This window comes from Seriola lalandi, unplaced genomic scaffold (assembly GCF_002814215.2).
Source record: "Seriola lalandi dorsalis isolate HSWRI2012SDOR001 ecotype SW California unplaced genomic scaffold, Sedor1 jcf7180002054609, whole genome shotgun sequence".
Taxonomy (NCBI): domain Eukaryota; kingdom Metazoa; phylum Chordata; class Actinopteri; order Carangiformes; family Carangidae; genus Seriola; species Seriola lalandi.
In genome coordinates, this window is record NW_019525162.1 from 641263 (window position 1) to 668137 (window position 26875).

A 26875-nucleotide genomic window follows, 5' to 3' on the forward strand; every position below is an offset into this window, starting at 1 on the left:
AAAGTTCAAACAAAACTTTAGGTTATTAGGGTGAATACCGACCTCCTTTATTATGTAAGGTGTACAAGAAAACTGAACAAGAACATTACCAACACCACATAAAAAATCATTTCCTGTAGTTTTGTTGAGGTATGATTTTTAGGTTATTTACATTATGTGTGTGTTTCACTTTCTATCTAAGAGAGCTGATCATTAAGTTGTCCTTCCTCTTACGGCACTTTCCCTCTGCCAGAGTTCAAAAGCTGGATGTCTATTCCTGTTACAGAGGACTCATGGGCCATCAGGCATTAAATATAACTGCAGTTCCTCACAGACACCACCTGTTGCGACACACCAGACCTAGGCATGCGTGTACTCACACATACCTGTAGTTGTTTTCTTCTAGGAGTTGAATATTGCATAACCCGGAAGAACAAATTGCACAAAGCTGTGATTCTGAGGTAATAAGATCTTAAGCCTAAGCTTTTCAAATTTGTGGCAGTTCAGGAGAGCAACCAAAACAACTGACAGAATGTGTTGATCAGCTCTCACACAATAAATACTGTACATTTACAATAAACAAGAACAAATCAGATTTAAGGTAAGCAGCCATCAGAACAACAGTGTGTTTCCCTCTGAAATAAAAACTAAGACAAAGAATATGTGCCATCAAAACTCCAAATAGGGATTATATGTCCCTTGTTACATATTACAGTTTCATAAAAGTCCTTAACATCAGGTATTTAAATAGTAGCTATCACTTTAAAACAAATAAACTACGGAGTTGATAAAGAAAGTCCTCTTCTTTGCTTTTGTGTGCTCTGCAGCGTCCAGTCATATAGTCCCACGCACAGCGTTTGCAGTAGTTGTAGAAATGGTGCTCCGCTTTCTTCAGCGTGCTATTCAGGTCCAGTTTTCCCTGAAGGCTGCACGAAAAGGCAAAACACGTTGACGCAGATTCGACAAACACATTATCGCTTTTTTTTGTGATTTTCGAGTCTTAGCAAACAGACAAACCTGCTAGTAAACTGGATGAGCTGCACATCATCTTGACACCGCAGCAGAGACTCTCTGTTCTCCAACAGGATGGCTGCACAGATGAAGAGCTCAAAGGTGAAGTCAGTATTGACGGCCTGCAGCGCTGACTCTGAATTGTCCTCTAAAAACATCACAAAGCAAAGACACTCGCTACGTTAATGTCAGACATTTAAGGAGGTAACTATCCCTCATTCTGCCAGGTCAAGTTTTGGGTTTCACCTGTGCTGTGTTTTCGTGCCAGCCTTTCCTGATACCTGGCTCGGTCTACTTGCTGGGAGATCAGCTCCAGGTGGTCACAGCTCAGGATCTCAAACAAACGTAGCGCGTCACTGTGTTCAAACTCCCTCTGGAAACCCAGCAGCAGCCACCTTAAAGAAGGGGCAACAAGCGCATGAACATAAACAAAAATGTGCATGTCCATATTCAGATACAGAGAATATAAATAGAGAATGTTATCAGAGATCTACCTGTGGCAGAAGGTGAAGCTCTCCATGCTGTCTGTGACCAAGTGAGCGTAGAGCTGTGGGTCCAGTTCCTTCAGCAGGGCTGCCTCCAACTCTAAAAGACATTAAACACAACTCTTTCATATGCTTTTACTTAACAAACCTATGGACTATAATTTATATATGCTATTTTATTTATTTATTTGTTCTTTCTTTGGTCTGAATGCTTCATCTAGCACCAAAACAAAAGGATATATGCACAGACTTAAATTATTATTTTGGATGTAAGTTTTCAATATCTTTGTTTTACCACTAAATGACTGTCATACAACTTAATCATTACCATAAAGACACTACTGCTACAACACACACACACACACACACCTAATACAACACCACATACATCAGTATAACAGCTTCAAATATCATATGTACCTTTGCCTAACATTGATAGATATTACATCTATGCACTTGTCTTCTCTGTCATCCTACGTGTATGCTTGCCTTTTTTTTTTTTTTTTGGCTTGTCATACTATTTCACCATTATGCCATATGTTAATTACCTACACCTACTGTCTACTTTGTCACCTCGTATGCTCGTCATTTTCTTTGTTGTTTGTTGGCACACTATTCAACCAATATAAAAAAAAAAGAAACATAACATTTATTATACACAAAGATGTATTCCTTTTTAGTAACCTCACCTATTTTTCTGTGCAGACCATCGGCCCTGAAGTCCTTGGAGAATTTCTCCATGTAGCAGGAGAAACTCCAGAAAGTGTCAACCTCAGAGTCAAGAACCTCCAGGAAGCGGCTGCACAGGTCGTTCATTCCCTGGGCATAACTGACCTCTGGATCAACAATCAAGAAAAGTGGTGCACAAACAAAGAGGTAGTGACTCTAACGGCGCAACAAACATGCCTGTCTGATCATGTCAGTGTCAATAAACCTGAGATTGGTTCTTTGTTGATGTTTACCTGGATGAAAAGCAGCATATGTGATGAGGATATCTCTCAACACCAACAGGTTACCTGAACCTTCGCCCCTGCAGACAGACAAGTGAGCAGCATAAGTTGAACACTACAGACAAGTATTTGATGTGCACTATATAGATATGACAGCTTCGTTGCTCAAAATCAGCCCCTATAAGTATGAAAATAATCCACAGAGAATACATGTATTGATGTTAGTTGCTCCCTTTTATTTACAGCGCAGGAAACAATGAAATTATACTTTCTTTTTACATTAGGAAAATAATTTGAATTCATTTCAACACTAAATTACTATAATTAGATAAATAGCTTCTATTCTTTAATATACTTCCAGCACATAGTTATTAGTGATACAAATTTTGTTAACTCAAACTTTAGCTCACCATTATTTATTTTTACTTAACATTCCTATTTCTGTATTGCACCAACATGTGTGTATTTAGGAGAAGCAGCTGGTTCTGGAGCCCTGAGGGGCAGGTGACAACATACTGTATCTTGGTAACTCCAAATCAAGTTTGGTCTGTTTTTGTCCTGTGATTATGTAAATTCAGAACACACAATATCAATTCATATTTTTCAAAGCGACCCCCAGCTTACTAGACTTAATTCATCTTGTAATAAAAGAATAAAAATCTTCTTATTAACAGGTAGGTAATACTGATGTCCTGTAAACAGCTGGCTAGTCATTCAAAACATCAAACAGAAATGAACTTCAATAGAAGATTTAAATAATTTAAAAGTTGTAAGGCGCCTTTTTGTGTCAGGTTAGCGGTAAGTGAATGATTCCTTTCAGCTGCTTAAAACTAGCTTCATGTTCAAAGGTCAGCAATCAAATTCAATATGTCTGTTGACACAACAAGAAACACAACAATGGCTCACAGTCACTCACTGGTAATAGTTCAGGTCTCTGTTAGTTCTCGGTGCATCCTTGTCAATGATTCGTACGGCTTCACGGAGCTCCTCCTGATCAAATGTGACCCGCTCAAATAAAATCTGATGACAGGGAAGAAATGTAGAGACAAACATATTTGACCACTAGTGATCGTGATCTTAGTGTTAACAGCTTTTGTGGAGCCCAAACAATTGACCATATTTCATATTTAACTGTATCCTTTCCTTGCACTAGAAATGGGAATAGTGGTGTATGAACTGTAATATGGTGTAAATAGTTTGTTTAAAGTGTGATTCTGTTAAAGTTACATGGTTACATGTGGAGTATCTCTATCTGAAATCAATCAGCTGCTCCTAAGTGCACACACTCTCCAGAAACAAAGTGCTTAAAACGTCAGCTAGTGTAAAGACATCAACTGATACCATATGTAAATAAATGACAAAAACTTTGTTTAACACATTTAGATCCTGTTGTGTAATTTACCTAAACACACACTCCTCCCTCTTTAAACAGTTAATCTCTTCTACCAAACAAAGACAATGAAAATGCACATAATGGAGCGACAGAAATCGAAATAACAGAACAAAAAAAAAGCAGAAATGTAGTGAATAGAAAGAAAACAAACATTTGAGTATATAGATTAGACTTATACTAACAGATTTAACTGATCTAACCTGTGCCTGAAGCTCCAAGAAAGCCAGTCTGTCCCTGACCTCCTCAGACTGGTCCTGGGTCTGTTGCTGGGCCTGTGCCTGTCTCTGGTCAAAGTACCTGACAGCTGCCACCAACTCAGCTGGAATGGAGACAGACTCATATGTTCATACACATTAGGGCAGTGACGCACTTGGGAGACACACAGTATAACTTCCTTCTGTGTGACAGAGTTTGTGTGTGTTTGTGTTTACCATCAGTGCCATTGAGATGCATGCGCACAGCTGAGGGAAGGAACTGCTGCCACTTTCTCTTCATGACCCGGTATCGTACGACCAGCTGCTCCTGCAGCAGAGAGCGCTCTAAAGCCGTGGAGCTGCACGGGTACATCCCAAACAGGAAACGCCACACCAGGCCACGCTCAGAGGGAGACACGCCACCTTGGCGGGCATTGAAAATCTTTTGATTATTTATGGTTGATTTATATAAGTGATTCTGCAGTGTCCTTTTGAGCCAAGACTTTAGACATGTATTTGAGCAATTATCATTCAGTCAAAACAAACCCTGAATGGATGACATGAAGGATGTCAACATAGCTGAGGAAAGAGAGAATCTGTAGGAAACAATCCCTGATCCAAATTTTGGTCAACTGCTTTCAGAAGAAGATTTGAGATGTCTTGAGACTTAATGTTTTGCTATGCGGGTCCTTTAATCTGTGGTTGCCATGTTTGTAGGGCTGGAATGTGCATAAAGGTCAGAAGGCCACAGAGAAAGAGGGCGAGTTTCCACATTCCTGCTCGTAGATGATAGACTCCTTGTGATGTTTTACTCCAGTAAGGGCACTTCTGAGTAGATATCATTGTCTTGTGCCTGAGTGCTGCTGAATGTCCAGCCAGAAATTTAAGAAATAGCCAATTAGCATAACAAGGTATTTCCAGAACCAACTGAGTGACAGTCTAAAGATGTGTTTCAACACACATTTATGCACTGGAGCCACTAATCCAGAGGTATCGTCATGTCTTAGTTTCACACACTTCACTGAATATTTGTCTGACTGTTAAATCTCATGTGATTTTATTTGGCTCCTTAGGAATATCACCAACTCTATTGATGGTATCTGTTTTATCTCAGGAGTCACGCTGGCGTTCTGTGCTCGAGGGGGTCTGATCTGATGCACAATGAAATGTTTGATTTTAGAGAATGGTTTGGCTGTGGCTCTGCTAATGTCCTGAAGCAAAGCATCACTTGACTTACTCTTGGTCTGCAGGAATAGTTACAATTCATTGATGCATCTGGACACGTGAGTGACCGAGTTCAATAATTTACTGCACAGCAAAATAGTGCTTAAGTGGGGCACTATTATATTTTTTTAGACACTAAAACCACATATTTTAATGAACAGGATTTTATGAAAAGTTAGAAATTTATTGAGTGAGACAAATTTTATAAATGCAGAATAAGCTCAATATTTGTAATCCTATCAACCTTTTTTTGTCTCATTCAGAATAATATTAGGCCTCAATAAAAAAATTAAAAAAAGTGATTAGTGTGATAAACCATGGGCTATATGTCATTATAAATCCTACAGTTGAATAGGCTGTGCTCCATACTGCAATAATACAGTATAATCTTTCAAACATGAATTTCACTGGATTAGCAAAGATTTTATGCATTATAGGATTATGTAAGATTCCTGCTTGACCTGCTGTGACCTCAGAATAATTTGTTTCTACTGTAAACTGAGCCTCTAACAAATGCCCCGTGTAAAACACTTCTTGCATATATTAGGCTGAAATGCCAGCAATCAAGGTGCAGGTGCAGTAAATGCGATCATCAATATCTGCATTTTCACAGTGCGGGATAATTCATATAGATGGCTGAATATAGGCCTATGTGTATGTAATTGAATCCTTTATGCATGTCCATAGATAGATAAATAGATCTACCGTTTTTGAATATATGCAGCCTCAGTCTTGACTCGTCGACCCTGCCCTCAGCATCCATGATCCCAGGTAAGGTGAGGCGTGCGCCGGACAGAACAGGAGAGCTGACCGCCGCTACCCTCCTCTGGGAGCGGACATCTGGTCGGTGACTGTCCGATGAGCTCGTCTCTTCTCCCGCTGCCTGCCGTGGGCTCCCATTGTCCAGGTTGTCCATGTGTGTCTGACAGCTTTAACGCCACGCACAGGTAAAGGAGAGCTGCATCCACAGAGACTCAACAGGCAACAAACTGTCATCGTCCCGTGGCGCCACCGCTCCTTAAACAACGCGTCTTTTCCCGACCCCCATCTCCCAAACCAGCCAGGACTGATTCCTTCCAACAGCTTCGAGTCCGTCAAGATAACAGAACTTGTTGAGTCGGTTTTAGAAGACCAGTTGCAGCTTTGTTGATTCTCATTCAGCCCTCTGGGAGTCATATGACTGTACCTTGAGATCCGAGTTTGGCCCACATTCCAGGTGGAGTCCGGAGTTCAGTGCCAAAGTTCACTCTGGATTTGAGAGCGTATCTCACTCCACCCAGCGGTGTAACAGTTCCTCACAGCAGCAGCTGATATCCCACCAAGAGCCCCACGGGTCAGACTGAGGACCCGAACAAATCCACAGGACCGCATTTTCCATCACTTATATGTGGATATTTAACTTGACAGTAAAAATAAATACAAATCTCACTTATGGTAAAATTTTCAAATTGACCCATTTTAAACTTAAAAAAAAAAAAAAAAAAAAAAAAAAAAAGTGTAATCAACATATAAAATTAAAATGGTTCATTTGAAATATTTTCCCCCCCCCCCCCCCCGCATGTTTATATTACATAGATACTGTTCGGGTCAATTTGACCCGGCAGTCAAAGTGGAGGCTTAAAGGGGTCAAAAGTGTCAAATAGTATTTGTTTTTTTGCAACTGAGAGACATATTTCACCCCAATTACACACACTCCCCCTATTCTCTTGACCTCATCTGTAAAGTGCGAGAATGCAGGTGTTATGACTTTTGACGGGAACTTTTTCTGTTCCCGTGGGCAAACTCCACCCACATTGAGTGGACACCCAGCAGGGGAGGGGCAAAACATAAATATTTTCTGCAAGGGAGTCCTATACCAACATTACACTCTGCAGCTACATATGATATACTCTCTGTCAGAGCTTTACAAAATGAGCAGCAGAAGTAAACAGGTGACAACCCTGGAGGCCCTGGAACCCATCTTTGATCATGACAGTGAAATAGAGGAGGATGTGCCTGAAGATGAAGACCATCTTGAGGTCAATTCTGGGTCTGATGATTCTGATTATGAACCAAATGAGGAAACTGCTATTCATATTCCTCCAAGCAAGACATTCACATCAAAATTAAAAAAAAAAATGGTGAAATACAGTGGTCTTCATCTCCAAATATACTTCAGGCAAAACTGTCTGCAGAAAACATAATAAAGGCAGTGCCAGGGCCCACTAGGATGACAGTGACTCGTGTGACTGACATCAAGTCAGCTTTTGAGCTGGTCATGCCCAACTCAATACAGAAAATCGTTCTTGAAATGAAAGTGGAAGGAGCAGGATAAAATGCATTTACATGCATATCTGGGGGTCCTCATCCTGGCTGGGGTCTATAAGTCAAAGGATGAATTAACAGCCAGTCTGTGGGATGCAGAGACAGGCAGGGCTATATTTCGTTCCACAATGTCTCTGGAGACTTTTCATATTTTCTCCAGAGTAATCCGATTTGATAATCGAGAGACAAGGGCTGTCAGACGGGAGAGAGACAAGAGACAAGCTGGCAGCTATCAGGACAGTGTAGGACAAGTGGGTAGAGCAACTTCCACTACACTATAACCCAGGCCCTAATGTCACACTGGATGAACAGAAGAGGTGTCTCGTGTTAATTTATCAACATCACTCCAAAAGAAAAAAATATATATTTCAAAATGTAAAATAAAATTTAAAAAAAATGAATGTCATGTAAAACTCTTGTATGTAGGTCTTTTCAAAGTACATTAAAAAAAGTTTTAACATGCATTTTTTTAAATGAAAAACAAGTGAATTATCCTCATTGAATCATGATCTGTGAGAGGTAAAGAACACCATTACACTAAATATTGATTGAAATGGTTAGTAATGGAGTTAATGAGATATAAACAATGTTTATTGGGATTTTTTGGTGTCTGACACTTTCAGATAATTAAACATCAAATTGACCCAGGAACATCATTGCTGTTCCTGAGAAACGAACATAACAGGAGGGTTAAATAGTGGAGTCCTTGAATGTTGCCTGTATTTCCCTTGGAATTAAAATGTGGAAACTTACAAAGTTTGCTTTGGAGAAACCAAATAAGAAACCCAGGGATTTTGGCTTATCAATTTCTTAATGTCATGCCTCGCCTGTTCTGTTTCCTGTTTTATTTTGGTGTCTAACTCTCCTCTCGTTTCAGATCCACTTCCTGCCCCTTGTGTGTTGCCCACCTTTGTGATTGCCTGCTCCGCCCTGATGCGTTTCACCTGTGCCTCATTTCCCCGCTTCCCTTGTGTATTTAGTCCCTGTGCTCTCTGCTCCCTTTGCCAGTTCGTCTTTGCCTATTGTTGCCAGCGTTCCAGCCCGTATCCTCTAGTTTTTGTCTCCTAGTGTTGTCTGACCCTTTTTCTGAATTTTACTCTGCCTCAGCCCAGACCTTTTTGATCTGGTTGCCTTTTCTGACTAACTCCCGTGTACTGAACCTGATTTTATTAAAAGACCTGATTTTTTGGGAACTCGACTGTGTTGGAGTTGTGCCTTTGGGTCTATTCCTGGTGTTTCTGAAACTCTGTCACTTAAATGATTTCATTAATTAATTGTGAGGTACCAGGGGGAACATAATATGGGAAAAATAAAGCACATGGACTAAATAATTAATTTAGTGCCCATGGCCAAGCAGTTCAGTTAAGGTCCAATGATTCAATTTGTCATGTGTTGTAGATTTCACAAACCTTAGAGGCACATTTGTGATTTTTTGTGGAGCTGTAAAATTGACATAGTTCCTGACCTGATCTGATCACATTGTCAAAGTCTAAATTCTAACAGTTGAAAGGGTAATTGATCGCTGTAATTGTTCCTCCTGTCTATACTGCCTGTCAGGTTCTCTCGTCCTACTGCAATTTATTTTTTAGAATGACTTTCCATCCTTTACAACTTTGATCTGTGTCACTCAGCCTGCTGAAACCTCATAAGTTCCACCTTAGAATGTCTTAAGACAAAAAGGAGGACTGTGGATTTTGAATCTATCCCTTGATTTGGATACAAATTTGATGACACTTGATTAACCCATAATTTCAATGCAGACTTGAAATTATTGTGGAGCAGTTATGACACAAAAAGGTTCATTGTCAATGCTGAATAAATGTTACAGTATGTAACAATATCAGGTCTTGGCTAAAACTCAAGTTAAATTAAAAACAAACCCAAAAACGCCACCCTGGGAATTCCACCCAGGGAATACGCAGTATTACTGAATACTACTTTGACTACACAGGTAAGTTTCACAAAGATTTAACAGAGACATGGTTTCGAGGTAAAAATTGTTTTCTTTTGCATTTAATCTCTTTCAGTGATGCAACACTTAATACAATACAGTAACATCAAACTGAAGATTGGTCAGTATCTAGGCTTCAGTGATCTTAGAATAATTAAAAACTAAACTAGGAAGAGAACTATAAAAAAATCAATAGGGAGGTGGAGAGCTGGACTAAAGCAGAAACATACAAAAAGGTGTCACACTTCTAGGTCGGCGTTAAAATAGAAAACAAACAAATCACCGTAAAATATAAAAGAGCACACCAGAAACAAATAAAGTCACAAGGCCACCTTTTAAATGTTAGCACTAAACCACCTCTGTATGAATCAAATGATTTTTAAAACAATCACGTTATATAAAATAAGCCTCACCACTACACCAAAATGTAAAACAAATTACAGAGATACTGAAAACATAAATATACTAAAATCACTGAAGAAAACATAGTACTTAAAACTCAATAAAAGAAATTAACAATTCAAGTTAGTTTCAAAAGGTTAGAAAGCAGTAGTGGCAATCACAGCTGCAGAGACCGAACACAGGTTAATCAGGTTGAGCTTGTCTTCTGTACATTTACTGAAACTTACAATTGATTAATACACTACCTTGGCTGTATAATACCCAATCAATGCTTAAGATGTGGCGGCCATGGGGGAACACGGACAGCATTTGTTGGTTCCACAAAGTGTAATGGCACCAAACAGGGAACAGTAGCAAGAGGATGTGAATGGCTAGTGTCCTTCCACCTGTGTTTATGTGCTGCTAATTGGGGAACTTGCTGCAGGTGTGGCTACACAGCGACCCCAAGTGGCGGGGCGGACATGACCTACCGGTTACAAGTACATATGGTAGCTGGCAGCACTGGCAAGCCTTTTGCTGAACCACTGTGCATTACTCTCAGGTCACAACACATTAATCCTGGATGTTACCAAATTTGGTCACTTCCTCCCCCACATTTGGAGGAGGAAGTTTACTGAATGGGTCAAAGGTTAAAGTTCAGTTGCATACATTAGAGTTGCCATCACCACTTCTCATTAAAACAGAGCAGCCAGTTCATTTATTGACTTAAATATCACAATACCAAGATATAGAATAACTTTAAAATATCAAATATCAACATTAGGTCCAAACAATATTGCAGATACAGTACAAACTCTGTCAAGATACTGATGTGATTACTGACAAACATGGGTATATTCCAACATTTTTTGGCAAGTATGCAACATAACAAAGATTCTCTTGTTTGTACCTATAAACACTGAACAATTGAGTTGAGCTTAAATGTGTCTTACACCATATGTCACACAAGCACAAGTGCTGTTCGTGTGTGCAGCAGCATTTCTATCTGTGTTACACATATTAGGCTAGACAAATGTGTTACAAATAACCTGCAAAGACTTTCTACATATCTTCACACTTCTGAGGTGTTAAAAAAGGGCTACGCTTCAATATTCTTGATGCACATTTGTGTAACATTTTCCCTCAAACTCAATAAGCAAGTTAAACAGTGGTCAGAGTTCACTTTTCTGTCATAACTTCCTTTTTTTTTTTTTTTGCAATTCATTACTTCTGAGTAACAGGAAACACACCCAAAAATTTCACATTAGTGCTAAGATCTAGTACAATTTGACAAAACACAGCAAAGCAGTAAAACCTCTTCTGGGTCCCTCTTACAGTGAGTATTTACTTTATGCTGTAAAAGGCAGATTGCAGGCAATTTAACTCTAAGACTTGGCTGTATATGGTTGACCATATGTGATAGATAACTGCTGCACAACTAAATTATTTGCAGGATTTCAGGATTGATTTCAGAATGTTTTTCCTGTATCAGATGAAGCTGCTGGGTCTGATTAGTCTCATATCTATCCAGGCCACTGCAGGTGGGTGACATGTTGTGTTTAGGTTTAGAATTTTATGAAGTATTACGTATATATATATATATATATCAAATTTGATAATAAAATACTAATATAAATTCTGGTTTGGTTTTGTTTTCAACACAGGTCAAACCTGGAAGATTACTGTCGATCAATACATTAACGCAGAATTGGGCTCAAATGTGACCATACTGTGTAGTTTCAGCAATCCGAAAGAATATGATTCTGATGATGTTAAAGTTTATTGGAAAACCTTTGGGAAAACTATTGAAATCAATGACAAGGACAAGAAGGCTTTTGTTTATCACCCGAATGAGACATTTATGCTTGAGAATTACAGAGGAAGGACCAAGCTCATCGGTGATATAAAGAAGAAAAACTGCTCCCTTCAGATCCAAGAAATCAGTCCTAATGATGAACCAACGATCTATATGAGACTTAGCATAAAGGAAAATTATAGTTTCGTTAAAAACCCTGTCAACATTAATGTGCCTGGTAAGAATTTCAGTAAAATATTTGGAATATGATTTAAATTATATTTATTGAGTAAAGGGATGTTAAATTAATATTTCACGTTTCTTCCACAGGGTCAGGTGTTACCCAAGCCACTAATGACCAAGGTAGAACCTTTAAGTTTTTATGATCTTATTTACATTTATAAAATTTGAGTCTGTACTCCTCAATGTGTTAATATGCTATAAATCAGTACTTTCAAAATGTTATAGCAAATAGGTACCACGGGGAAAAATGTAATCCTAATGAAAACTCTCACAAATTATTTATTTTTTGTAGCGGTTACAATTCTGCCATTTACCAACTCTCTACCCCCAAGCAGTAAGTTTACATGTTAACACTGACTGTTTCAAACTTATATTTAAAACCCCACAATTTGTAATACAGTTTCCTTTACTGAAGAGATCTCTGTTCGCAGCAATTTTCTCCACAGTGAGCACGACACTGGGGAATTCACAGATGTATATGGCCATCTTCATACCAGTTTCTGTACTTCTGGTCATTATTGTTATTGCTGGAATTGTCGGTTGCATAAAACACAAAAGGTAATTTCCCTTTTAGATTATTTGTAAATTTAACATGGCTTGCAAGTAGCTAAATTATTTATTGTTTAATGACTGATCCTGGTGTTATCCTTACGTAAACCATGTGCAGATCATTTAAAATCCACTCATGAAATCTGAAAGTTTCTTTGCTTGGCTATTTGAACTTCATTGTGCAGAATGGTCAGTGTCTTTGCTTATATTCATAATCACTTGAAGTAATTTGCCATCAACAATCTTTTTTTTTTTACAGGTCAAAGTCTATCACCAGGGAGGAATCTGGATATTACGCAAATTTTAGCAGAGCATCATCAAACCAAGCCCAAAGGTTTGTAGAATGGTTAAAAGAGGAATGTTATTTTTCACCACTGTGTATGTGTGAGAGCAATATAAAAACTAGATACATGAAAATTAAAGATGTTTGTGGATACCTTTGACTACATGTGAATAGACGCACTGTTAATAACACATTTCCGATCTCATGTATGTCAAATTGGAAACTAAATAAGTTTATTTTGTCTTTTTAGAGAAGCATCTTGCAAAAATCATGAAAACAAGAAACTCTCTGAACTGAAGGCGATCGACGAACCTGTTTACATCAATACTGAGGTACAATAACCCCACTCATTTTTGTTTTAATACAAGAAGACAGTAGCTAAGACAAAAAAAACACTGACTCTTTTAAAGCTAACCTTGCTGTAACCCCCCTTCTGTCTGTTTGCAGGCCCTCACAGGTCAGATGGATCAAAGTATGGATCACATAGACAATGTATATGCAAATGTGGATTATACAAAATAGCACAAAAGATGCATCTAACAAATCTATTTTGACTTAAACTTAGTCTTAAATGTAGTCTTGTTTTCTGCAAACATGTGGTATGGGTGGCAATAGCATTATGTTATCACAAGAAAGAAAGAATGCAAAGCATCTGCCAAGAGATTTTACGCATATATCATAAAAACTGCATCATGCAGAACAAAGGAGAGCAGTTACAATTATTATTTATTTATTGACTCATGGTTGCAGAATTATGAGAGGACAGCCAGGTAAAGCTGTAATATCTTTTAGAGATGTTTCAGACAAAAATATTACCTGTTATCAGTTATGATAGTGTTTCTTTACCAGCACCGTAAAGACCAAACAGTTTCCTTTCAAATGCCAGTTGACACCATACCATTTGTTTACTGATTAATCGCCAGCCCTCCCCTTAACCCAAACCAAAACAACATTAAATGACACACAAAAAATCTTAAAATATGTAGAAAGGACATGAAATAGCCACGAAAGGGTCATGCTGCAAAATACAAAATCCCATGAAATCCCTTTAAGTCTGTTAAAAACCCATATTGTAAAAAGGTAAATTTCCATGTCTTTTTTAAAATTTATTATAAAGCAGGTCTAAATGCTAAATACTGTGAAAGTATCAAAACACTCAATCCACAGAGAAATGCACACAGCCTGTATTCAAAAAATGAGCCTTAAAACAGGCTGTTAAGACTTCTGTAATTTATATAGTCCCCGCCCCCAGCTATGCCTGAACCTTTAACATTTCTTATCGGATAGTCAATCAAACAAACACAAAGAGGTGCAATACTACAAAGATTACATGACTGTATTTCATGTCTCTTTCAGTTTGGTGTCAATGGCTGTAGACTAATGGAATTACAAATAGCAGCCATTATGTTATTGTATACTACAATATTTAAAGTTGTAAGACATTAATTTACTACACTCATTTATTACATGGTTTTACTATTAATAATGTACAGTATATTATTGCCGAGAATTGAACCATTTTAGTTTGGTTTAGTTTAGTTACAATAACCATAGTTTATTTTCCATAAGCGCAATCTTTCCTTAGTTGTACCATGAAACCCTGTTCCACAGCTCACATAAAACTCAGTCTATCAGCGTGATGATAAAGGATCCTGTAATGTTTTTCATGGTTGTTTTGTATTGTTAGTTTGTTGCAGTACAATGAGCAGTGATGCACAAACTATATCAAGCATTTAGCACATCGGTTTTGCAAGCTGTTTGTTGCACCTCATGACTGGTGTTCTTTTTTCTGTGGAATTTATTCATGTAATCTTCCAAATGAACCTAAAGATAGCGGAGGGAGGGCTCATGTTGTATACTGTATTTCTCAGCATGTTTGCTAATGAGCTTCCTGTGGTAGCTGTGCTGGGCTCCAACTTCTGTTTTCTTTTTTAAGTCAGTCTTCTATCAAGAGATTAAATTATTACTTGTAATGGGATGTTTAAGTTCACGGCACCATCAAAAATAAAGGGTTAAAAGACGATGTTGTTGCTTGTTCTGTGACCTGCGCTGTCCCATCCTCTTCCGCTGCAACGTAACCGTGGAAATGCCTGTGGTAAATAAAGTGGAAGTTTGTGAAGCTGTTGTGGTTACTGTCTTCTGTTTTTTGCTTTCATTTTGGTGAGCAGTTGTTGCAGAATTCTTGAAGTCCTTGAACTTTGCATTCATCCCCTCTCCTGAACAATGTCACACACAGTGACAGTGTCACTTATTGTGTTAATATATACTTTGGTAAATGATCTCACAATTGTACATATTCTACTTGCCATGTGACAGTAACTGTTCAGTGGCCACGTGTGAAAAAAAAGAAAACTCACCACAAGTAACAAAACAAATGAAATGAATGTACTGATACTTGCTCCATTTAAGGAAAAATCACAGTAACTGGTTCATCTTCACTATCTGATGCATTATATGTATGAATAATGTATATTTTAATTATTGAGAAAAACAAAATCCATAAATGTCAGTACAATTACCCTTTGTAATCTAGTTCACACCAAACAAAGGCAGGAGTAAAGAATAAGACTTTCTCTACCTTGGTTGTATCAGTGTCTTACATACTTGGCAATGGCTTATCTTCAGAGCTGAGAGTCTGTTGTCTTCCCAGGGTTTGTTTCTCAGACCATTTTCAATTGTGGAGTTCGTTTTTCATGCATCTCCTGACTGTAATTCCTCTTATGTGACAGACCAAACTAAACATAAAACTTTAGAGCCACATGCAAGAACATTAACTATACTGCTAGAGTCCCACCCTTTCCATATAGGATACTTTGCTGTCACTGAATATGACATTTTTTCTTTGTGAGGTTTTAAGATCTAATTTGACTGGTCGTCACATGACTTTTTAAAATATGGCAATGTGCCTGAACAGCAAAGTGGTGACATTTAGTAATGAAAACTTCCTCAAAAGGACATGTGGTTAACTGTGGTATTTCCTTCAACAACACAACAACAAAAATGCTTAAAATAACTGAATAATAAATATACATATGAACTAAAATTAAATTATCTTGAACCTCTTCTGTAGTCTGCTCACATGTTTTGCTCTATTGCAAACTTTTGGCCCTCATTGGCTGACCCCAGGGCCTTTAGCTTAGAATAAAAAATGTCCGTCTTTTTCATTATCAGTGACATACTGTAGCATTTGTGCATGACTGGAACTTGGTGATCTCTGCCAGTTCTTCACATATTCATTTGTCTGTGAAAAAAGTATCAGAAAAGTAACTAAACAATGAAAAAACAGGAGAAAGTATCAGCATGGGAAAGTACACAGCTTCTGTCTCTGAGGCTAATGTAGCATATAACCACCAGTTACTCACACGATGAGCTCAACGCTTTGTAAAACATTTGGCAACACTTGCAGTTTTAAAGGGTGAAGCTGGACTATAAATATAACACACAAAGACACTGAACCAATCTCACCAGCACTGCAAGTACAGGCATATTCACTGTTAAAAGGATTCAGAGGTGAGTGAGTTATTGGTATGTGTGCAAAAATACAATGGAAATGCAGTGTTCTCATTGTCTTTATGATTTTTTTCTTTTACAGTTTTTTCCATTAGTGATGGAGCTGAAGTTGTGGCTTTGCGTTCTGTTGGCACAAGGTGAGTTTCAATTTCTGTTGCATAAAATGCATCATCTTACTCTCAATGATAAATCAATGTTCCTTCTTATTTCCAGTGACCCACGGCGTCCAGCCCCCTCGTGGCCAATGGATAGCAAAAATACCAACGTTGATTCCTGCCCTGCAGGGCTCCTGTGTGGTTATTCCCTGCATCTACACCTACCCCAAGCCCAACTCAAACGCAATCCTCAACAGGTGGAGAGGATTCTGGAGAAAGGGGAACAAGATTGTCTCAACCAATCTCCCCAAATGGAAAATGACCAATGAGTACAAAAAACGAACCCAGTTCTTGGGGGATCTGAAGATGCGCAACTGCACCGTGTTGCTGGATGGTGTCAGGAGGACTGATGTTGGACCTTTCTACTTCAGGATTGAAATTCCACAATACAAAAGCTTCTCTTACACCAAAAACACAGTGTCCATTGATGTTACAAGTGAGTATTGTATAGATTATTTGAGTGGCAACACATTGTTAATCATTTTTAATTCATTGTATTATGAATCATGTTGGTATAATATTTAATTTCTGTAGGTGATCCACAGCCTCCATCTCTGACTCTGAGGGTGACTGATAAAGTCAAGGCCTTCTGCTCTGTGTCTCACTCCTGCCCATCTTTTCCCCCTAAATTCTCCTGGAGTCGCTCTGGAATCGTCACGCACCGATCAAAGAGGCTGAATGACTGGAAGTGGGAAACAGTGTCAGCCCTGACCTTTAAACCTCTACCCGCTGACTTCAAAATGCCTTTAAACTGCACAGTGCAATACAGAGGAGGCAAGCAGGCAATGAACTCCACGAGAATATGACGTAAGCCCAGTGCATGACCTAAATATCTCCTTTCATTCTGTATGGTAAATGAATTCACATGTCTTGTACTGCATGTCATTAAAATGTAATATCTGACAGTCACTATTTTTTTCTGTTTACTCAAACATTGACAGCTGATCTTGTCCACTGTGAAATGGAGAGATATTGCACCACTATCTGGTATGATAACAGAGATACTGTTAGACTAGTAGCAGATCTCCAGAGCACAATACAGTAAATGTCTACACTGTGACACTGTGATACACAATTAAGAAATGCACAACACTTCCTGCAGACTGTAATGACCAGAAGTGACGGCCTGTTCTCTTTAATCAGCGTCATTTTCATGATAAATCCTCTGCCACCTCATATCTGGTGTGTTAATGGAACAGTTTCAATCCAGAACTGGCTCACTGTTGAAGGCTTTGAATGTGATCAATATGATTTTATTGTGTCTGATTAACATTAAATACTATGTAAATCCAACTTTATTTCTGTGTTTACTGCGTTTGAAAAGTATGATGGTATAAAAACAAGGAGGGTAAGATGGGGAAAGATGTTCCTTAAGAATGCTGTGTGTTTACTGAAATATACTTGGTGTTTGAAAGTGGTTTTACTATGATTCTGCATTAACCACCACAGTGTTAGGATATGGTAATGTGCAATAAACATAGCAATCCAAAAAATAAGTGAAGGGGCATCTTACAGTATTAGATATTTGCAGATTGTGTCATTTACAAAAAGTGCATTTGATATTTTAGTGTATATGATATCTATTATAAGTAAAAATAAATTTCAAAGGCCAAGGGTACTTCAGTGATGTTTAACTTTCAAGGGCTTAAACATAATATGTTAACAGACAATATTTGAATTCCTTTTATACATCCTAATGAAAAAAACTCTATGAATAGAAAATTAGCAGACAGCAAAAATCTTTTAGACAGATCATTTTTTCAAATGTAATTTTGTCAAACTTATCAGGGGGTCTCTCTCTTTCATTTAAAAACAATGAAATGAAATGCTTGTCAAACCACACAGATCTTTTACAACCAATGAGGAAAAAATAGTTGAAATTACTTCAAAATCTGCTGTTGAGCATAATTCCGAAATTGATCACAGTCCAAATGCATGTGAGCAACACATAGACATAACTTTTCTGACTTTCTGTTATCACGATTCCTGCCCTAGTCTGGTAACCTTTTTCTCTGTGCCCCTGTGAGCCACAGTCTCACTCCATCAGGGTCCTGCTACTTTTATAAACTGTAATTCCTCAGTCATCCACCAGATGCCATGGTACCTTCCCTCCTGCCCCAGTTCCCTGATCTTCCCGGCCCGTTCACACACCAGTTTCCAGTTTCCAAAAGATTCACCAGATCATAGCTAATGTGTTGTCCTTCGTCATTCATGCTGTGAACTCACAGGTGTTGCCACCTTGCCGCCTGTTTGCCTATAAGACTCGGCCATTGTGTCATTAAAGTCTTTTCATTGCACTTGCCTACTTGTCTGGACTTGGGTGCTTCGAGCACCAGCTGTAAAATGAACACCGTTACATGTAGGTGGGCATCTGCCCAACCCCCATCTTAACCAACACGTATATATACAGTACCAGTCAGAAGTTTGGACGCACTTTTGATCTGAGTTCAGAACATAAAATAAATAAGAAAAAAATATTAACAGCAGAGATGCAAAATATATCCATAGAGACTGCAGTGATTTAAATATACATTCAGATATAAAACCAACAGTGAGTTTTTGTGTGTTTGTGTTTGAAATGTGTGATATTGTTATCTATCAGTCAAGATGGAGCCCAGCTTCCCTTTTGCCTTCCTGTAATTTCCCTATAAATGCACTGTCACGCCTCTTGAGGGTTTTATCCATATTGACCTCAGCCCATGAACGATGTGTTTACTTAGTTAACATGGCAATGATATTACTCTGTATTACCCCTGTTTTTTTATATTATGACATTTAAACTGAAGAAAATGCGTCTGGATGGTGCTGCTGTGGTGGAACAGAGCACAGTGAACCTGTTGCTTTTGCAGCAGTGCACAAAATGATCAACACTTCAGCTGCACTCACCAGGAAGCTGACATTTCCCAACTTTAGCAGCTTTGTTCATATGTGTCATTCTGTTAAAGCAGAGGATATTCAAACAGCACACTGTAGTGGGGTAACTTGTGCAGTATAGATGACTTAGACTATAAAAATCAGGATTATCAAACCAATATGCATGTAAATTATTAAAGTAGTTTAATAGTCATTTGTCACAATAAGTATTCTTATAGTCCTATACACACAGTATTATTGTTGATCAGACAAGCAGACAGGAAAAGTTCTGGACAAGAGAAACTAACTGCAAACACAAGCACATTAATCACGAAGTTACTTGACGACATGAACCCATTATGTAATATGTGAATTGCAGGATACAGAAAAATGTTTTTATGTAATATCCACATAAAATAGCACTAATTCAGTATTTCTTTTTTTTGCAAATTTCTTGATCCACATCATCTGGACAACACGTAGAGAGACTTCAGCCACACTTCCCAGTGAATTCAACCATGTTACATATTGGCGTATATAGCATCATCCCAGTCAGTCTGTAGAGGAAATAAAGTTAACTATCTCTCTTCTGTGATGCATGGGAATAATGAATGAATAAAGAAAATTTCACATACCTCCATGTTGCCATATACATGATCATTGTCATGATATCCAGGGATATGTATGTCATCATAGTCCATCTCTTTTCTGAGAACAACAAAAAAAGATTTTTTTACCAAATTGTACAGACAGTAAAAACACATAACACCATGCAAGATTAGCTTCCTTGTGTCATTCTAAATCATGAGTAGTTTTATTTATTGCAAGCAGAGGTTAATAACTAACCTTTTTGTTGTAGCGTACTGAGAGATCTCTTCAGCTGCTGTCATGGCACTTAAATTTTGTGCTGGCATATCTCCAGATTTCCCCCTGCTGGAAGAATAATGATTTTTAATTTAGGACCCTGAAAACAAAATATTAATTGACCCTTTACACAACCAATGAAAGCTGTATACAAAACTGTATACAGACTATCATGACCTAAAAAAATATATATATAAAAAAAAAAATATATATATATATATATATATATATATTACCAAACCCACTGCTCCAATAGAGGTGAAAGTGAAGTGGATTGACTATTATAAGACACATTTCCACTCTATATTAACAAATACCTCCAGGTGCATTTTATGTAATTCATATAAGAACATTATGGCTACAAAAAGAACAAAGACATAACTGAAAGGAAAAAAATCGGAATAATTTTTCTTCTTGAGAGGAAATATTTTCTACACCAACTTACCATTTTATGACAAACCCCACTGCTACTAAAACTATCACCAAAGCCACCACTGCTCCAATGGTGATGGCAATATAGAGATTCTGCATCTTACCTATCCAAACAGAAACCAATGCGCAGTCATTTTTCTGTTTCAATATAATTCATGGCAACAGTCTTTAGGCATCTTACACATGTCATGCACTCTACAAATTTTTCCTTACCGCTGACAGTTAAAGAGAGTGTGAGTTTGGCATTGCCCTCAGTGTTGTTTGCCAGACAGAGGACGAACTCAGAGGATCCAAACTCTCCCTGCAGAGTCCCAATGGTAACCGAGCCATGTTTCTCTACATTGGTTCCTGGCAGGACTCTGTCCGAAAGCACAAAATGGAGCATGCAGGGAGGCTTGGACTCCACAATGCATATACACTTTACCATACCCCCCTCTGAGGAGCAGGACGAGACGGTCTTAATCTCAGGGGCATCTGTAAGGACAAGTAATGCAGTTATGAGTTGGCCTTCTGTTATATGTGTGCAAATAAGAATGATCTTCTTTATCATTACATTTTGTGGATTGCTTACTTACATAACACACTGAGCTGCACAGGGCTCGACTTGCCTCGTCCTTCTGTGTTGATGGCAGTACAGTACAATGCACCTACGTGTCTGGACACATTTGGCAACATGTAGTGGTTTCCCCGATGCAGCTGAGCACCTTTTTCATTATGCCACTCATAGCTGCTGGCAGGAGGATGAGCATCACTGGAGCATTTCAGCTGCACAGCCTCTCCCTCCTTTACATCTGCCTTGAACTCAACCTTCACATTCACTGGGGCGTCTGCATAGAAACATGGTGTTCATGATACCATGGCGTTCTTTACAGATACATGTTCACATCTTGTAATGTCAAAGTACACACTTACGCTTTACTTTGAGGAACTTGGCTGCCTCCTGTTTCCTCCCTCCCTTGTATGTTACGGTGCATAGTAAAGGCTTGTTGTGGTCAGCATAGGTAGGGCGAAAGGTCAGATTAGCTGTTACTTTCCACTGGCCATCGTCAAACTGCTGTGATTGGATCTGCTCTCCAGAGTGACTCCAGTTGAAGACAGGAGGAGAGGTGGGACAGGAGGGAGACACAGAGCAGGAAGCCACCTCAGTCTGTCCCTCCACTACTTCCTCTTTCACAGAGACAGCCATGTTTAGTTTATCTATAACAACAAGACAGATTATGATAGGTAATAGCAAATATCATATGGTTACTGAAATGCATTTAAGAGAGAGCACTTAATCTAGTGAGCTGTTCAAATTTATGTCTTTTGAGACTTTGTACGATCCTTACTAGTCTCAATATTGCTGCTGAAATTAATGAAATCACAAGACCTGAACATAAGTTACAGAGGAATGTGGGGTAAAGGTTTAGTTCCTGTGTTATTCTAGTGATTGCCCCCAAATATAGATTCAGTTCTGGTTAAAACTACAATTACTGCATTGCGATTGTATGACTTCCCCAATCAATCAGCAATTTGAAGGAAATATGGTCACATTCTCCTCTCTTTACAGTGTTGAATAATGGTTGTTTTAAAGTGGTTTTTCAGAACATTGTGTTGTAACAGTGAAGTTGACGTTTGACCATTTGGATATAATATCACTTAATTTTATCCTTATAGACATTCGAGTTAAATTATGTCACAATTAGCGTATTCATTTGTGAGTTATGGATAAAAACGTGTTTTGTGAGGTCACAAATTGCCAGAAGAAATTAAATTCCTTCTGGGCGTTCCTGATATATTACATTCACAATAATGTGAGGTCACCATGACCTTGAACTTTAACCTTTGTCCACCAAAAGCTGACCAGTTCCTCCGCTAGTCAAAGTCTTAAGCCCCCAAAATTAAATCCAGTTCATCCTTCAGTCCTAGTGTAGCGGCTTGGAAAAGGGCTACATGTTCAGTTTTATTGAAACAGACACCACCTCTAAATTCTTGTTAATAATTATGAACTTTACTAACATTTTCATGTACTCTTTATATTGAGGTAATACACCTTTCAGTCAGTAGTAGGCGCTCTGGTGCTGTTGCGGATTTTCCGGAGGGATTATAGTGACAGGCTCTGCACAGGCGCAGCTCAAAAATAAACGAGCTCTGGTCTGTTGATCACGCTAACTTTGGTCCTCTCTCTATCAATCCACAGGTAGGCCTACTGTAAAACTCACTTTAATACTGTTCTAAAACTAATGTAGCAGAGGTGGTGTTGTTTTGAAGTGTGTTCAGAGAGTTTTGAGATGTGTAAGATGAGCAGCGAGTTTGTTTTTGCAGTAGAATGTCTCAGCGTGCGTCGCCATGTGACGGTAATCGTCACAGGAACGTCAGTAAACACAGTAGTTTCACGAGTGTATGTATTTGACACTAGTAATCAGTAACATGCTTAAATATGTTGTAAATGTTGTTAGGATGTTAGCCAGCCAGTAGCGAGTAAATAGGGAAAGGAGAAATCCCACATTTCAACTATTTTAACTTTTGCCCTCATGCCCTTGTTATTTTCGCTGCTGCCGCAGTGTGTGCGTGCGTGTTTGAGTTTTGGTAGTGTTGACTGAGTGTGTGTATTGTATTATGCTAATGTGTCTGCGACAGTAGGAAAAAGTAAAAACAGAATGAGTTACTTAATATTATTTTATTATTATTTTAGTTATTTGAGTAGTTTTTCTGAATTTATGTGCCCTTATTTTCTGTTTGTCAGAATGTTTTGTGTCGCTTATTGTAGTTTCGGTAGTAGATATTATTTGCACCTGGTGAGAATGTGGAGATTGTTAAGTAGGAAGTGGATGGAATTGTGCTCAGAAATAAACAAGCTCAGGCCTGTTGAAAACACTAACTTTGGTCCTCTCTCTATCAATCCACAGCTCCTTTTCTTTATACTGTCTACACTGTGCTCTCCAGCCTGTGTGCCGCTTGCTGCCGGTCCAGATTGCCCCTAGGTCTGGTGCAGGTAACACAAGTGAATGTTTGTGGTGTGTGTGTGTTTTCACAAAAGCAGAATCCAAATCCCGGCCACATAAGTTCAACATGTAGGAATTCTTAAGATGGGTTTTATTTCCCTTGAATATCACAGTGTCTGGAGAAATGAAACCTAATTTCCATTGTTTTATGAAAAAGGTTATTTGAAGCTAGAGGAGGGCAGCCAGTGACAAATGAGGAACTGAGAGTCCAGTGGTTGTTTAGTTTAAATGTTCATGTTTATCTCATTGTCTGCTGTCTGAGAGCTGTGTCTTTTGGGTTGTACAGTATTTACAATATGAACTTTCCAATGCAAGACAACAGAAATACATCATAGTAGTAAACACTGTTGTAGTCTGCTGTTTTGCCTGTAATTCTTGCACAAATGTGATATCACAATTGAAATTGAAGGAGTCATCCAATTATCAAAGGAGAGTGAACAATTTATTGTAAAATGTTCACTGACCTCTGATCAGTACAAACAACTAGTGTCAGGAATGATGAGCTAAAAATGAAAATGTTCAGAAATGCACAGTGTATTAAAGAGAGAATGGGGAAAATGAAGGCATTAACTGTAATGTCAAAGATATTTATTGAAAGTTGTTAATATCACTTACCAGTCATTGAAATAGAGACTCTGTTCTCTTTGAAAGAAAAATTGTTGTAATCTGCAATTTCAATCCTGAAATAAAAAGGCCCTTGGTCAGTTTGTTGAAGGGGATCAATCTTCAGTGAACAGTTCCTCTGTGCGACGTTTCCCAGCAGCTCCGTCCGACTCCGATACTGCTGCATGATTTTAGACTCAACTGGGTGATAGATGACGTGACTCGTTGCATCAGTCCAAATCCCAGTGAATTTAGTGACCACCTTGTCTGGATCTGGGTAGTTAAATGTGCAGGGAATCACCACACAGGATCCAGGGAGACCTTTAACTGAGGATGGCACCTGAATGGTCCAGGACGAGGCTTCAGTTTGAGCAACTGTGATAAAATGAAGAGAAAGATTCGATGAAATGAAACTTAAAGTGTAGAATGACCACATGCTGAAGAAGAGACTACTTCGATAGAAATTCGCCTGAACAAAAGAGATGATAATAACGCACCAAAAAAATTATTATTGCTTGATAAATGACAATATATTATACCTTTAAAGAAAAGCCACACAAAGAAGAGGGGCCATTTAAAAGCATCCATCTTGTCCTCTTATGGTCAGACCTGCAAATAAAATGACAAATATTTCCAGTCTTGTGTGGGACTGCTGTTGTTTCCCTCGGAGAAGCGATGACTCGTACTAGTTGATGACCAGTTTCCATTCCACATTTAATACATCGCACATGCACTATGTTACCCACTTTTGTCTCATCAGACAGATATTAGGGAAGTCTATTGTATTAATCATCATTTCAGTATTCCTTTTTTTTTCTTTTCTTACCATGTCTTCTGCTATCAACAATCCTCACTTGAGCTGTACATTTTTCAGCTTTTACTGTCAGAAAAAAGGGGGGCAAAAACGTACACAAAATGTTGCCGAAAGTGGTGTGAAAATCCACCACACCAGTGATGTCATGAAATCCCATAACATCACTCATATTACAATATTTAAAGTTGTTTCGGCCTATTAAGTACATATCAAAGGACCTTGGACCAGAGCCTCAATATGAAGTGACTGTTGGATAGTCCATCAAACGACCACAATGAGACACGGAAAGACCACAAAGAGGTGCAGTACTACAAAGACAACATGGCTGTATCATTTGTAGTCATTTCATGTCTCTTTCAGTTTACTGTCTTTCTCCTTTGTGTTTCGTTGTCCATGGATGAAAAGTAATGGAGTTATCGTAGCAGACATTGTATTATTGTATATTACAATATTTAAAGTTCTTTGGCATTCATTTATTACTCTGAGTAAACGACATAACTATTAATGTACAGTCTATTATTGCCAAGAACTGATGAAAAAGTGTGTGTTTTGTTGCTGTGCTTCCAGTTTACATTTGGGCCATTCAGTCAATAAAGAAAAAAACACAGAACCTAGTTGTAAAACTGGTGGATTTTAACTGAGTGTAAAAAATATGAAACGTAATGTGTATACTTTGTCAAACCACACAGATCTTTTAAAACCAATGAGGAAAAAATAGTTGAAATTACTTCAAAATCTGCTGTTGAGCATAATTCCGAAATTGATCACAGTCCAAATGCATGTGAGCAACACATAGACATAACTTTACTGACTTTCTGTTATCACGATTCCTGCCCTAGTCTGGTAACCTTTTTCTCTGTGCCCCTGTGAGCCACAGTCTCACTCCATCAGGGTCCTGCTACTTTTATAAACTGTAATTCCTCAGTCATCCACCAGATGCCATGGTACCTTCCCTCCTGCCCCAGTTCCCTGATCTTCCCGGCCCGTTCACACACCAGTTTCCAGTTTCCAAAAGATTCACCAGATCATAGCTAATGTGTTGTCTTTCGTCATTCATGCTGTGAACTCACAGGTGTTGCCACCTTGCCGCCTGTTTGCCTATAAGACTCGGCCATTGTGTCATTAAAGTCTTTTCACTGCACTTGCCTACTTGTCTGGACTTGGGTGCTTCGAGCACCAGCTGTAAAATGAACACCGTTACATGTAGGTGGGCATCTCCCCAACCCCCATCTTAACCAACACATATATATACAGTACCAGTCAGAAGTTTGGAAAACACTTTCCCATTCATGGAAAGTGTGTCAAAACTTTTGACTGGTACTTTATTTAATCAAGAAGTCACATTGAAGTTGAAATCTCATTTACAAGTGAGACCTGAGTACAAAAATGAAAATAACAAAAATAAATATTAAAAGCAGAGATACGGAATTTCAATGATTTAAATACATATCCATATAAAATACAGTGATTTAAATATACTTTCCGATATAAAACCAACAGTGAGTTTTTGTGTTTGTGTTTGAAATGTGTGATATTGTTATCTATCAGTCAAGATGGAGCCCAGCTTCCCCTTTGCCTTCCTGTCACGCCTCTTGAGGGTTTTATCCATATTGACCTCAGCCCATGCACGATGTGTTTACTTAGTTAACATGGCAATGATATTACTCTGTATTACCCCAGTATTTTTATATTATGACATTTAAACTGAAGAAAATGCGTCTGGATGGTGCTGCTGTGGTGGAACAGAGCACAGTGAGCCTGTTGCTTTTGCAGCAGTGCACAAAATGATCAACACTTCAGCTGCACTCACCAGGAAGCTGACATTTCCCAACTTTAGCAGCTTTGTTCATATGTGTCATTCTGTTAAAGCAGAGGATATTCAAACAGCACACTGTAGTGGGGTAACTTGTGCAGTATA

The 26875-nt window shown here is 38.4% G+C and overlaps 4 protein-coding genes across 5 annotated transcripts; 2 read left to right on the forward strand and 2 right to left on the reverse strand.

The window, feature by feature from the left end:
• Positions 1 to 22: 22 nt before the first annotated feature.
• Positions 23 to 6479, reverse strand: LOC111664998 (TBC1 domain family member 15). The gene is made up of 10 exons (XM_023419844.2): positions 5942 to 6479; positions 4250 to 4435; positions 4019 to 4137; positions 3342 to 3445; positions 2438 to 2505; positions 2165 to 2311; positions 1485 to 1575; positions 1237 to 1385; positions 997 to 1138; positions 23 to 905 (listed from the first exon to the last, which is right to left on the reverse strand). Exons 1-10 carry the CDS (start codon positions 6150 to 6152, stop codon positions 737 to 739), a joined length of 1386 nt encoding a protein of 461 aa, XP_023275612.1. The 5' UTR covers positions 6153 to 6479; the 3' UTR covers positions 23 to 736.
• Positions 6480 to 11113: 4634 nt separating this feature from the next.
• LOC111665006 (uncharacterized) lies at positions 11114 to 14861 on the forward strand. 2 transcript variants are annotated; one of them, XM_023419856.2, is made up of 9 exons: positions 11114 to 11208; positions 11326 to 11413; positions 11537 to 11905; positions 11998 to 12030; positions 12203 to 12244; positions 12342 to 12468; positions 12719 to 12793; positions 12993 to 13074; positions 13190 to 14861. In XM_023419856.2, exons 2-9 carry the CDS (start codon positions 11347 to 11349, stop codon positions 13262 to 13264), a joined length of 870 nt encoding a protein of 289 aa, XP_023275624.1. In that variant the 5' UTR covers positions 11114 to 11208; positions 11326 to 11346; the 3' UTR covers positions 13265 to 14861. The 2 variants fall into 2 exon arrangements, with proteins under 2 accessions (XP_023275624.1, XP_023275625.1); XM_023419857.2 differs by having other exon boundaries at positions 11143 to 11208; positions 11365 to 11413.
• A 1472-nt stretch (positions 14862 to 16333) lies between these two features.
• LOC147818367 (myeloid cell surface antigen CD33-like) lies at positions 16334 to 17700 on the forward strand. Its single transcript, XM_087177574.1, has 3 exons — positions 16334 to 16389; positions 16466 to 16843; positions 16942 to 17700. The coding sequence occupies exons 1-3, from the start codon at positions 16350 to 16352 to the stop codon at positions 17211 to 17213; spliced, it is 690 nt and encodes a 229-aa protein (XP_087033700.1). The 5' UTR covers positions 16334 to 16349; the 3' UTR covers positions 17214 to 17700.
• A 1747-nt stretch (positions 17701 to 19447) lies between these two features.
• Positions 19448 to 25026, reverse strand: LOC111664919 (myelin-associated glycoprotein-like). Its single transcript, XM_023419720.2, has 9 exons — positions 24683 to 25026; positions 24156 to 24518; positions 21469 to 21753; positions 21132 to 21383; positions 20770 to 21030; positions 20570 to 20660; positions 20107 to 20193; positions 19896 to 19968; positions 19448 to 19817 (listed from the first exon to the last, which is right to left on the reverse strand). The coding sequence occupies exons 1-9, from the start codon at positions 24729 to 24731 to the stop codon at positions 19782 to 19784; spliced, it is 1497 nt and encodes a 498-aa protein (XP_023275488.1). The 5' UTR covers positions 24732 to 25026; the 3' UTR covers positions 19448 to 19781.
• Positions 25027 to 26875: the final 1849 nt, after the last annotated feature.

Coding starts and splice junctions, on each gene's coding strand:
- LOC111664919 (XM_023419720.2), bottom strand. CDS start 24,731: ATGGATGCTTTTAAATGGCCCCTCTTCTTTGTGTGGCTTTTCTTTAAA. Junction 24,519..24,682: donor TGTGTGGCTTTTCTTTAAAG/GTATAATATATT, acceptor ATTTTATCACAG/TTGCTCAAACTGAAGCCTCG. Junction 21,031..21,131: donor TGTGCAGCTCAGTGTGTTAT/GTAAGTAAGCAA, acceptor TTGTCCTTACAG/ATGCCCCTGAGATTAAGACC.
- LOC111664998 (XM_023419844.2), bottom strand. CDS start 6,152: ATGGACAACCTGGACAATGGGAGCCCACGGCAGGCAGCGGGAGAAGAG. Junction 3,446..4,018: donor TCTTGGAGCTTCAGGCACAG/GTTAGATCAGTT, acceptor CCCTGTCATCAG/ATTTTATTTGAGCGGGTCAC. Junction 1,139..1,236: donor GGCACGAAAACACAGCACAG/GTGAAACCCAAA, acceptor TGATGTTTTTAG/AGGACAATTCAGAGTCAGCG.
- LOC147818367 (XM_087177574.1), top strand. CDS start 16,350: ATGGAGCTGAAGTTGTGGCTTTGCGTTCTGTTGGCACAAG. Junction 16,390..16,465: donor TTGCGTTCTGTTGGCACAAG/GTGAGTTTCAAT, acceptor TCTTATTTCCAG/TGACCCACGGCGTCCAGCCC. Junction 16,844..16,941: donor AGTGTCCATTGATGTTACAA/GTGAGTATTGTA, acceptor TAATTTCTGTAG/GTGATCCACAGCCTCCATCT.
- LOC111665006 (XM_023419856.2), top strand. CDS start 11,347: ATGTTTTTCCTGTATCAGATGAAGCTGCTGGGTCTGATTAGTCTCATA. Junction 11,414..11,536: donor ATCTATCCAGGCCACTGCAG/GTGGGTGACATG, acceptor TTTTCAACACAG/GTCAAACCTGGAAGATTACT. Junction 12,469..12,718: donor GGTTGCATAAAACACAAAAG/GTAATTTCCCTT, acceptor TTTTTTTTACAG/GTCAAAGTCTATCACCAGGG.